At 41.2% G+C, this 12,881-nt stretch overlaps 1 protein-coding gene across 1 annotated transcript in view; it reads right to left on the bottom strand.

The window, feature by feature from the left end:
* The window catches only part of PTPRT (protein tyrosine phosphatase receptor type T), a 442,398-nt gene that overhangs the window by 28,203 nt on the left and 401,314 nt on the right, over positions 1-12,881 (bottom strand). Inside the window, exons 21-23 of the mRNA XM_053958427.1 lie at positions 9,241-9,328; positions 1,241-1,317; positions 266-302 (exon numbers count right to left, since the gene is read on the bottom strand). Coding sequence (XP_053814402.1) covers positions 266-302; positions 1,241-1,317; positions 9,241-9,328 — 202 coding nt within the window. The remainder of the gene's footprint in view (positions 1-265; positions 303-1,240; positions 1,318-9,240; positions 9,329-12,881) is intronic.

The following is a 12,881-nucleotide window of genomic DNA, read 5'->3' as shown; positions in this document are numbered from 1 at the left end:
GTCCTCTCATACTTCGTGCACAAATGACACACTCTAGGCTGTGCTGCCACCTCTAAGTCTGTGACATTTTCAATTCCTGCAGCTGAGGTTTTAAGTCTGAGTGCCATAAAGATCCTGGAAAATTATATATCCTTCTCTCTTTTGCCCATATAACAAATTCTCAGTTGTTCCTCAAAACAGATGATGTCACCCCATAAAAAGCTCCTACAACAGTGTAAACCAGCAGTGGGTTTACAAATATTTAGACATACAAGAGTGAACTTGCCTTGAGTTGCAATGTAATGGCGAGGGCGATGGTACCCCTGGAAAAAAAAAAAGAAAATAGATGAGTGTCTGTGAAATCACAGCTCAGACAAAGCCCACCAGGGATTTGATACTTTCCAAGTGCCAACTGCTGCCCTCTGGACAGTGTATAATTATGTAATATATTTTAATTAACTGGTTATGGAATGAATGAATGAATGAATGAATGAATGAATGAATGAATGAATGAATGAATGAATGGGCAACTGGGCTGCCCTGAGAGATTTTAAGTGAGGCATCTCCCTCAGATGAATAACACAATCTCTTCATGCCAAACATAAGACAGGAATGGGGAACTTCTAAAGAATTTCCACAAAGAAACACAAATCCTATGTTACCTGAAGGTAACACTGAAAACAGATAGGCAAAACACTACAGCTTCTTGTTTGAAAAGAAGAAAGGTATGAATTTGTCTCCATGAAAATTCTGAGGGCATCTTTCATCCTTTCAAGAAACTATTCTAAACATTTCCTGTTGCTGTGACTTAAGAGCTGCGTTCAAGAAATGCACGTACATTGGATCACTGTGTGTGAGACAGAGGCTGCTTTTCCAATGTCATTTTATAACACTTTAAAAAAAGTCAGTCTGTTTACATACACGCCTTCTGCACCACAACTTTGTGAGTAGCTGGCAAGTCTCTGATGTCAGCTAATGCTATTGTGAGGGGCTGATATTGATTTCTGCATCCATCATTTAGCCCACGTCCCACTTATGCCGGTGGATCTGTCAAACACAGGAAATCTCCATCTGCCCAGATTGGTCAGACAAAATAAACTGGAGACTGAGAACCTTCTCCTTGTCACAACACAATGTTTGTACAACGTTCAGCTGTCATTCATATCAGATCCACAGCCTGTCCCTGTGTCTGAGGCACCAAATTCATAAGCAGGCTTGCCACAGGGGGGTGTGTCACAGGGGGAATGTCCAGGAGCCTTACATCGATGTAATTGGCGTTGATGTAGTCAGAGTGAGGGTCCCCATCCAGCAGCTGCAGCCTCACTCTTGAGTGATCATCTGAAGGAAGGAAAGGAAAAAAAGTGACAGTAACGATAAAGAGGAGTTTCTAAGTGGTCTGTTGTATCTGCTGACTCCTGCAAGGGGGGGTATCGTGGAATTACGGAATGCCCTGAGCTGAAAGGGACACGCAAAGGGCAACTCCTGGCCTCAAAAATCCCACCGTGGTAATTGAATAATTGAATGCTTACAATAACCAGAAATGGAATAGCATCACATGTATTCCTGTTGCTAAAAGCCCTTTGGTTTGTGTTTAAGATGTGATGTTTAGATCCTTAAGTTAGGATTAGATCCTTAATCCTCTGTATTCATTAAATTCATTGCTATCACCATAATCCTTATGGAGATTTGAGACAGGTCACAAATGTTGCCTGGTTTGGGAGGTTTGGGACAGATTTTGCAAGGTGTATCTCCATGACAAAAAAACATTTTTCTGCTTGGAAGCTACAAACTACCTTGGCTTCATCTGATCTATGGAAACTGAGGCAAGAGCTAAAACTGGCAAGACCAGGACATAATTAAGTAGAGCATGACAGATACAAAAGATTAAGGAGGGTAAAATGGCAACGAAACCCTGCAAATAAGAAATGGAAAAAAACAGAAACTGGAAGGAAATACAAATTAAATCAGAGCAACATTCCCTTATGCAACCCACAGAACTCACAGAAGCAAAATGGCATTGAGGCAGTGTTGAAAAAAACCAACAAAATCAGAAATGTTAATCTTTTTGAGGAGATTCAAAGTTACTTTAGATAAGGCAATAAAATAGCAGAGATCAATCTTTTCATCTCCCAGCATGCTCCACAGTTCAGACGCAGAAAGGAACTACCCCAGCGGGCAGATTATGTCATGATTTTCCACCAGGGGAATATTTTGATCTTTCTGAGGAACAGCTGGTGCTGGGCTCTGTCACAGGAGATACTCCAGAGCCAGGCTGCTGATGTGATTTGCTCTGGCAGTCCCAGCACTGGTATGCAGTTAATTGCAGGACTGCTTCTAAGGGCCAGTTGCTTGGCAGAGGCTACTGGGTTATGGGGGTCACTGCTGGCCATGCTGTGCTCATTTTTAAATGATTTTATAAAAGAAGTATAATATCGAGTCCATTAAGTTTATTTCCTCCCTACCAGCTCTATGAAGCATAGCTCTCAGTCAGAGCAGCATTAATGTTTAGCAGCACTTTGCAGAACACAGGCCTGAGCATGATTTACATTCAATTAAAAAGAACCATAGCAATGAAACATAAAAATATGAGGTGTGATTCTGCAGTAACTCAGTCAAAAGGGGTTTAGTCATGTCTTAATTAACTGTAGAATCAGATAATAATTGTGAAGACAGATGTGCGAGCAGTTCTGAAAACCACGACTTGGGCATATATTAAATATTCATTTGGCCGTGTAAAGGAATGATTCTACTCTGTTCAGCCAATGGGTGAGATTTACACACCTAAAAAAAATACAACCACATTGCTGCGTTTATCAAATCCCATATTTGCATTCAAAGAAGGTTCTGCAGGTGAATCCTCTGCTATATTTGTATTAATAAATATAACCTGTGTGGACACAGGGAAGGGGGAATATTTCTCCGAGTGCTGATGTTCCCAATTACCTGCACTCAAGGCAGCTGCACGAGGAGTTGCAGTAAATCATGTGGTTAGACAGACAACAAAAGAATTTATACTTGGAGCAATTCACCCAGACAGACAAAGAGCTGATTAAACCGGACATGTGGGTGAAATACAGGGAAACTCCCGCAGACAATTTCACACTTGCAATTCCAGGCAGCAAACGAAGCTTGTTGGGAGCCACATGGAACAAAAGCAGAGGAAAGCAAACCCTGGAGCAAATGCCAGGGAGGGGAAAATTACGGACTCCTCCCAAGAGAACACCACTGTGGAAGACTCAACTCATTGCAACAACAGAACCAAAAATGATGAGACCAGAAACGTCCCCAATGGCAGGGGAAAAGAATTTCAGGTTCATTTTCTAATGAGGGACACAGACAATGTCTGCAGCTGGAGCGCTCTGAATAACCCTGGAGGAAGCACCTGCCTCTCTTCATTTAATGAAGCCAAACATCAAAATTAAGTTTCAACACTTTGAGCCACTCTTTGGACAGAAAGTTAAAGCAGGAAGGATGGATAAATCCAGAGGGAGCTGAAGGGGGAAGACCTGGGAAGCAGCTCCATGATTTCAGGCAATTATGGATAATTATTGCTCTATGGGTGCAAAAAAATGTTTCTGTATTTCCTTTTTTCTCCTTTATTTTTAAAGTCAAAAATGGGAAAAAACATAAAGGATGAAGAAATTTAACTGAAGATTAATGCTATTTTTTGTTTGTTTTTAAAAGGAGACATTCAGGTCTAATCATATTTTGGGACCAAATGAAAAATGCTTTAAGCTGAACTTTGCTTTTGGAAGACAGAATTTAAAATATTTCATTACGTATTTTACTAAAATGAGATTAATTCCTGAGGGGAGATTTATTGCTCTTACAAGTGAGAGAAGTGCAACAGGAAAAAGAAACTGTGTATATGTGAAGCACACAAAATATTAATGATGTCTTAATGGTATCTTTAACCTTGTTCCAAAGTTTAGAACAGTCTGGATAAAAGTTCATAAAATAACTTCCCTTGTAAATCTCTTTTTTTCACAAAAAAAACTTTGGGATTTGACTGAAAAAAAAAAAAATAAAAAAGACAAATTATTATACTCTTAGTAATAAGGATCTTGTACTTCAGGCTTTTTGCCTACAGACTTTAAAGGGCTATTTAAAGAACAGCAAGTGCATTTCTTGTCTCTTCTCCCAGTGGTTAAAACTTTTATTTCTGATTCTTTTCTTTATCCACTGGACTCCTCTAGCCAAGGACACAGAATTCTTGCCAGACTGAAATGAAAGTGTTGCTCAACTCTTCACTAAATTTATCAGACATCATATCCCTGTGTGTTGAAAATGGACTCTAAGAAACATTAAAAATGGAGGGAAAAACAGAAAAAAAGTTGCATTCGGGGCCACAGAAAAATAGAAAAAACTTTAACAAATGTGTAAATGGTTTTATTTCTCCCTGTTTACTCCATTCCTTCTGCAAGTTAGCAGAACTCTAAATTTATATGAAGAGTAGTTTGACTGAAAATTGGTCTTAAAACAGACTTCAAAAACGACAAGAATTTCACTGAAAAGCTCAAATTTAGCACAAATTTGTTACTGTTTTAAACTCCTGTCAAAATTCCCATTAGCGATCATTTGAAGGATCATTGCAATTTCTCCACGTCTCATTTTGACACCAGCGCTGGATTAATCTCACACAACTTTCGCCATCGAAACATTACACAGCTCGTCTAAACTGCCTGTCAGGGTTCCCACAGGGGAATGGAGAAACACAGACAGCTCTGCAGCTTCAGCCCTGCTGCTCTTGGACACAAAATGACTATACAGAGGTTTGGTGAGTTTAAGAGCAAAAAAGAGCCAATTTTATTTCTGACCTCGCAATATATAGAATCCTAAAAGTGGCAGTGGGTTGGAGGATGGAATTGCCACTTCTTCAACCACAACGGTCAAACCAACAGTCCATCAATTCTCTCTTCTTACAAAGAAGAATGCAAACCAATCATTATTTACATGAACTGTGTGTGAGAACTCCAGTAGAAATATGTAAACATTATTAGAAGGCTAAAGAAGTTTTATGAGAACTTTAAAACTTTCAAAAGAACTATAAAAGAAAACTTAATACTTTTAAAAATCAGGGTAACACAGCCCAGTTCTGGGAGAAAAGGATGATTTATCCCCACTCTGTCCTTCCCTTTCTGTCCCCACTGACCCTGGAGTGTGCCATGAGAGCTGAGTAACATCCAGGTGGGGTAAATCCCACCCTGTCAGCATCAAATTCCATGAATATCACACAAATTCCATGGATATCACACAAATTCCATGGATATCATGCAGATGTGCAAAATTTTAGGCACTACAGAAGAAATCCTGGAATAAAAATGCTTGGAAACGGTAAGATTTCTGTTCTAAATCCAATACTGATGTCAGGCGCTGGCACAAGCTGTCTCTGGAAGTGTCCAAGGCCAGGTTGGACAGGGCTTGGTGCAACTTTGGACAGTGGAAGGTGTTCCTGCCCATGGCAGGGGGTGGGACTGGGCGAGCCTTAAGGTCCCTTCCAACCCAAAGTCTGGAATTCTATGTAGCTTTTTTTATTTCATGCCTTATCCCTGTCTGTGAGCAAGAAGTGCACTCCACCTGTGTGCCAGCTGAAAGCTTCTTCATCTCTTCCACCCCAAAATTCTCTGATTAATTCACAGTTTTCCAATCCAAAGCATGAAGGAAATAAAGCAAATTTCTCCACTGTCTTTTTTTCACCAGCTCCATAGTTTTTAGTGGACCATCAGGAGACTTCAGATCCAGGGAAAAAAGAAAGGCACAGAAAGTTCTCTCCATCAGCTGAAGCAATACACCATCCTACCTCTTCTCGTTCCCAGTTCTCATCTGAGAGTTTTTTTATTCTCCTGTAATGTAATGGCTCTAAATCTGGGCAAGATGGAGAGAAATCAAATAGAACCAAAGGTCCCATATAGCTTCTGGACATTTTCTCTTCTCTTGTAATAGATTCAGCTCAACATCCCTCCTCCAGCAATCACTTTCTGATGCTCTTTGAAGGTCTCAATATCTGGGCCCTAAAGCGGAATTAAATCATTTTGCTTCAGCACATAAATGGGTACACTGCCTACGCTTGTCCCCTAAAGAAAATCCTGGCATCTCCACAACTGTCTTTGTTTTTACAGCTTTTATAAAAGTGCAGGAGCAAAGCTCATATAATAAAAGGTTCAAGCAGGACAGTTTCCTTCAGCATGGTAAGTCTGTCTGCATCTTCCCACCATCTACAGTGGATTTCTGTGGTCGTGCAGACCCCAAATCCACGGCTTAGCTTTTCCCCCCCCTTGCTCCAAAAACTGTTACAGATGGGAGGGAACCATGGAAAGCTGGGAGAGCTCTTTGAGTTCTCTTGCCCCTCCTCTGCATGAACAGATCAGCTCTCAGGCTGGTCTGCAGCTTCGGTTTGCAAATGTAAGAAGAAGAGCAGGTGTTGGGGCTGGCAGTGTGATCGAGGTTTTCAGAGAGAGGCACGATGTTAGTGCAGCTCTGGGAGAGCAGTGAGCCAGTAAAACAGCCCTGTAACTGTGCTGTCACCCATGAGGCTGTAAAGACAAGATCTAATCTGCTGTGATTCACTGAGCAATGCTACTCATTGCAAGGGCTTACAAACCCACATTTTAACACCACTCTCTGAAGCCGCTGCAGAAGTCAGATCAAAACCTGACTTTCCAATTCACTCCCCAAAAGGCAGAGGATTTGTTGTTCCAGGAGGGATGAAATGGTTAAATCAATAATGTTAATTGCCACGTGCAGCCTTTTACCAAATAAACAGGTAGTGCCTGCTCTGGGGTTCACCAGCCACTACAATTGAAGTACAGCAAAACAGCTCAGGGTGTAACTGTGTTCCACCTCATCTGCTCAGGCTTTTGCACAGTTTGTACCCACAGAGCACAATTTGTATTCATGACCTGCCTGAAGGGAACCACTGCCCTGCTATTCTCAGCTCTGCTCTCCACCCTCCACTCTGGCTCCTGCTGCTGACTTTACTCAGAGAGTTTGCCCAACTCGCCCACCAGTAGGGTCTGGCTCCAGGCTCAGCTGATAACTTTGCAATGGTTTTACAAAAAATCTGATGAATAATATGCTCCTTCCTTAGGCATCCTTCTTTCCTTCTCCCTTCCAAGCCTTCTCAATATCACTATTGCATATTTCTAAATTCTCTCTTTTAAAAGAGCCCTTGTCTCCTTCTCAAACTCCTTGTTTTGATAAATATTTGAAGAGAAGAAAGCCCACTCCACCCTCTCAGCCCCATTCCCAAATCTTTCCCAACAGTCCTTAAACCTGAGCTCCTTTTCTGACACTTCACACCCTGCAGATTCTTGTTCCTTAGCTCTGATTACATTCTGCATTCCTTTATTCAAGTTCATCACCTCCTCTCTGCACCACTGCTGTATTTATATTTAGAGCTAAAAGGCTCACGTCACTCTTCGTTAGACAACAATTTGTCTTTGTGAACACCTTCTCTTTAGATAACATCCCATTTATCTTCCTTGATTTTGCTTCTTGAACTCCTCACATTTTACTTGGAGTTCAAGGTTTTCTTCATGACTACCTTCAACATAAATGAGATGGAAGCTTTTACACAGTTTTGTCTCTTTTCACCTCTGCTTTTGAATTATGCCAAGTGCTCCTTCAAAATCATACAGAGAAACAAAGTCTTTCACATTTCCTTCCTCATGTCATACCACAGCACTTCCACTTTCAATCCAGTGTCTATAGCTGGATGATTCATCTGTCTTAGACTCATTTAATTGGAGTTAATTGTACAGACAGGTGAATAGAGCCTCTGTCTGGACGTCTCTCTTTGCCACTGGGACACAGCACACAGAAAGCTCAAAGGAGCTGAAATTAAGGGAGACAACTTCCATGCTAATTGCAATAGTCCAGTACTGTCACTTCCATTTTCCACACGGATAAAGAACACTGGTGAAATTGGTGACTTGCTCATAAACCACACAAAGCCAGCAGCAGAACTGGGATCACATCAGGGCTCACAAACTTCAATCTTCATTTTCAGATTCCTTCATCTTTACCAAGGGCCCCTGAACTGAGATGTTCTATGTCATTCCCCAAAAATGGCACATGAATCACTTATCTCAAAGGCTTCAAAGAGAGGAGTAGTTATGTATGAGGTGAGGTTTCTTTATGAAGAAGTTGGGTTTTTGGGTTTGTTGCTGTTTTTTTTGTTTGTTTGTTTTTGTTTGTTTGGTTTTTTGTTTGTTTTTTTTTTGGTGTTGTTTTTTTTTTTGGTGATTTAAAAAAAATTAGTAAAATCAATTTGTTGTACTAGAAATACATTTTTAACCCAAGAAAAATACAGTATGAAATATATCAGTCAGAATGACTTAATCTTGCTCTTAGAGCATTCTATAGATTTTCCCAGTCATGAAAATCTATGGCAAATTCATTTATATTCTGATGCTTTCAAGCTTGGCTTCTCCAACTTGATTCAGCTCAGCAGCCCTTGAAAAGAATTAATTCTCATACCTCCTCTCCCCAGTCATTATCAGGAATAATGAAACACTGGTGAACTACCTGGAGAGCTTGTGGAAAGCTAAGTTTTGGAGAGCAACTTTGGAAGAGGCTTCACAAATATCTGACAAAAATGAGGAGGTGAATTTAGTCTTGCTTTGAAGAATAAAGCTGACCTAAATGGTTTTATGGACCCTTCCCTGCCTGCAGTTCTGCTACATATTGGTATTCCTGTAACATCAACAGGAACTGATCTCTGAAAGAAGCCAAGATAGTTTTAGTGCATTTTCAGTTGCCTTATTATGATCCTGAGGCAGAAGTTAAGCTTGTCCCACCCTTCAAACCAGCTCTCTAGGGATGAGCAGTGACTGCTCCACTGGCTAGTGACCACAAGGAAGGAGAAAACCTGGCCTCTGAGCCACAGCTAAAAACCTGATCTATCTGCAGCTCCTTTGTGCTCCCTTTTGTGGCACTGGAAGCTCTGGGTTTTGTAGTGAAAATAGACAGAAAATGGACATCATCACATAAATAGTGACAAAAGGATTTAGCCCTTGAGCTACAAACCTAAAGCAGAAAGTAAGGCAGGTAGAAAATGTGTAACATCATGCAATGATGTTATGAAAAATAAGGATTAAAAAACATGAAATAAAAGAAATCCCAGGAATAAAGCCTGTAACAAATGGACTGAATGCTCAGCACTGCTAGCCAGCTCATGGTGAGCTTCTCAAACACAGCCTTCTCCACAGCACACAGGTAAGACCTCACAGGATGCTCAGTTTAATGTGAATTTACACCTACAGGAGATTATGTTTCCATATCTGTTCTTGTTGCGGTTCTCGTCCTCCTTGGCCGTGTCCCAGGACGCCGTCTGTCCCTCGGGGAGTGCCTGCAAAATAAACAATAAGGGAGGGTTAAAACATCTGGCCAATGCCTTCAGGTGGGAGAAGAGGCCTAAGGAAGAAGAGAGGGTAAAAATAAAGGAGATGAATAATTCAGTAGCTGTTGGTGAGGAAAGGGCATCTCCACTAATGGGAAAAGCAGAGCTCCTGCAGACCATTTGCATCTCTTGTCTTCTGCCAGCCAAGAATCATTTCCTCCTGCTATTTCACATCTAAAAAGATCAGGGGGATTTGTTTCTGGCTGCAGTCACAGGTTAACCTCATTTCCCCTGAAGAACAAGGCTTGGGGAGATCCTGACCACACCTCTAGGAAAACCCAGATGGTTGAACCCACAGTGCTCAGCCTTTCATATTTAAGCTGAAAATAGAGTGGTTTCACCTGTTTCTGTGCTAATAATGGGTGATGCAATATGAGCCATTTGCTGGATTTCTCTGGGAAAGACAAAGCAGTTCAGGGTTTTAGATCATGTACAAGAAAGAGAGGAAGAAGGAGGTAAAGCATGCTCATGAAGCATGAGAATAAACAATCATTTTCCTAAAACCTGCTCTTTTAGTTGAAGAAAGAAGGGGGAAAGGAACTGGCAGCACACAGTGCCACCCTTCCTGCTGCTCAGCCCTACAACTATTCTGCACACCCTCAAATGAGCCACTGTATCCTAGAGACCCGTCCAGGAGGGATTTTCAAGGCAGAGTCTGGAAAGCAGCAGCTGAAGGATGGTCCTGCCTTTCTTGGAAAAACACGGGTGAAGGGAGCAGCCCCTCCTGAACTGCCTCTCTAGTTCTGCCTCCTCCCAGATGTACCCCTTAACACGATTCTACATCACTAAAATCATCATTGAAAGTTTTATTATTTCTGGTCCCTGGGGAATTACAGAGGGTTTATACCACAGTTGTTGTAGGATCACATCTGCCTCAGCCAGGAGCAGGTAGTTCAACACAGATGTTAAAAAATGAATTTATATTCATCTTCACAAGCCACCCAGGCCTGTTATGTGCCTGAATGCAATAGCAGAGAGACACAACTAGGATCTACAACACTGGTGTTACAATTAAACTTAATATGAGCAAAGCCCTGGCAGAGCAGATCGCTGCAAATTTCCTGCAAAGGGTTCCAGGGCAGAAAATGTCAGGCACTGCAGCACTGCCACGAGCTCTGCTGACAAAGACAGGGGCACTGTGTTCCTGTTCAAAAGCCCAGGAGAAAGAGTAATAACTCTGTAATTGGTGAGGGCTTTGATCACACATATATTTCCTTTGCAGACTGTTGTTTCCAAAGAGCAGCTCATCTTCTGAGGAAAAACACCTGACCAAGAAACCCACATGCAACAACAACAAAAAAAATCCCTGAGTGAAAGAAAAGAGGTGAAGAAGGCTCATTTTCATCTTCAAAGAGTGAGGAAAAAGGTGCCTTATCTTTCCACTAATATCGAATTACAGCAGATTGACCAGAGAATGGCAACAGTCATTAGGTGCCTAATCAGAGCCATCTGAAAAGAAAAGAAATAAAAGAAAATCCTTTCTCATGACTTCCACATGGGAGAAGCTATCTTGACCAGAGAAAATATATTCATGTCCAATAAACCCCTTTTCAACAAACCGTATCCTTTCATTTGATTTGAACATGCGATTCTCCACTGAAATTGATGTTTTTATATTTGCTGATAGAGCCTCCGAAGATTTAAGAGTCCAGGATTTTTCATTTCATTCAACACCACAGAAATCCCTGCTTTCCAGAGAACTGCCCAGCTCTGAAGGGAGGGAGCACAGCTCCGGTTGGTGATGAACACAAACCACCTTTGCAGGGACACCCCTTACATCCCCACTTTTATAAACGTCAGATGAACAAATTGGAGGAACTCCATGTACAACCCAAATAATTTGCCCATGAAATCCAAAAAAAATGCAGCACCAAGAATTGGAACTACATTAAAAAGAAAGAAAAGAATATGGATTATAATTGGCTTGCATCCAGAAAATGGGGAGCACGGCTAATGCTTTGTTCCTTCAGGTTCTTTTGCTACAATAAGTATCTTTGTAATTGTAAAAAAGTTTCTATCTGCATTATCACCAATGTTAAATCAGGACAGATCACTTAGTACTGGTACTGGTATTTAATCCATTTTTCCCAGGAAATTGTCCCCCTTCTTTCTTTGACTTGGTAACAGAAGACTTTTAGTGTTCAAAAAAACTATACTTGATTTTTAAGCTTTTTCTACTTCTAAAACTCCCTAAACTTCTCTCAGAGAAGTTTTGTGAAATCTATATTGAAATATCTTCCCACTAGTGGAATTTAGGTTACAGTGAAGCTTTTTAAACTAAATTGATCTAAATTTTAGCTGAAATTACAAGGATAGATCTCTCAAAGTCAGCTTCATCTCAATCAAGCTTCCTAAGCACCACGGCCCAGCCATAACTGAAATGTTCCCATTAAACTGAGGCTCTCTGCAAGCCAATTTGAATTTTGGATGGATGCATTTAGTTAGTTTGCTGTTTGCTTTTAATTTAAATACAAAAAAAAATCTAATCCTTCATTTTCACTGATCCACCTTAATGCTGCAGTTTTGCTGCCAAAGGCAACAACATCAATTCAAAGCCTTCCTGTTCATCCCAAAGTGTGCCAAGGAGCCCTGGCCCACTCCCTGAAGCCATTCCCTTCTCAACAGTGGTGGAAAAACTCTGCTGGGAGCCAGAATTAAAAATTATCTGGCCTAAAAAACATAATTTGGAAAAAAAAAGTATTTCAGCCATTTATTTTGCAGTGTCCCATCATAGCCCAGACCATCAGATCTATTCTTCTGGCCACATGAAAATGTGTAGGCAGAAATCAAAGGGTTAAAGTCCAGGAATGAATTCCACAATCTGAAGGCTCTCAGCACTAAGATGTTTGAGGAAAGGAGCCACAAAATCTAAAATAACTTAACAGTCTCAGTAATGCAGCAGGAGAATGTGCATTAGTGACATCCTAAATCATAATGGAAAATGAGGCTGGATAATTAAGCCTATTATCTCCTTAGCCAGTAATTGGTGCTTGCAATAAGTCTCTGGGACTGGTCCCACAGCTCCCAACAAATCAGAGCTGATATGTTCTGGAAAAGGAACTGGCGACATTTAAATGTGTCCCGTTTAATGTTTATGGCTATTCCCAACCCCAAACTGTGCCATCTACACCCAGCGCCACCGGCAGATTTTTCTCCTCTCTTCCTCTTTTATCACTGAACAGAAGCAACAGCCAAAAAGGCCCAAAGTCACACTTTGCCCTCAGGTGCAGCAGGCAGCCCCAAAATGACACAGACAGGGAGTGCTGACAGATTCTCCCACTGTTCACACCCAGTTAACACTCATTTCACACCAGCACTCACACCCCTCACACCATCCCATCCTGCTTCTCAGCTCCTTCTGGAGCTACCAGGAATGTTTTTCTAGATGCCTTCAGCAAAACAAGCTGCCTGTGCTGCAACGTGTAGGTGCAGGCATCCTTTAAACAAATATGGAATGCAATTTCCAGGTTACTCAGCGGAGATGGGAATGCACAGAGATAAG

The sequence above is a fragment of the Vidua chalybeata genome, chromosome 17 (assembly GCF_026979565.1).
Source record: "Vidua chalybeata isolate OUT-0048 chromosome 17, bVidCha1 merged haplotype, whole genome shotgun sequence".
Taxonomy (NCBI): Eukaryota; Metazoa; Chordata; class Aves; order Passeriformes; family Viduidae; genus Vidua; species Vidua chalybeata.
This window is presented reverse-complemented; position numbering and strand designations above follow the sequence as displayed.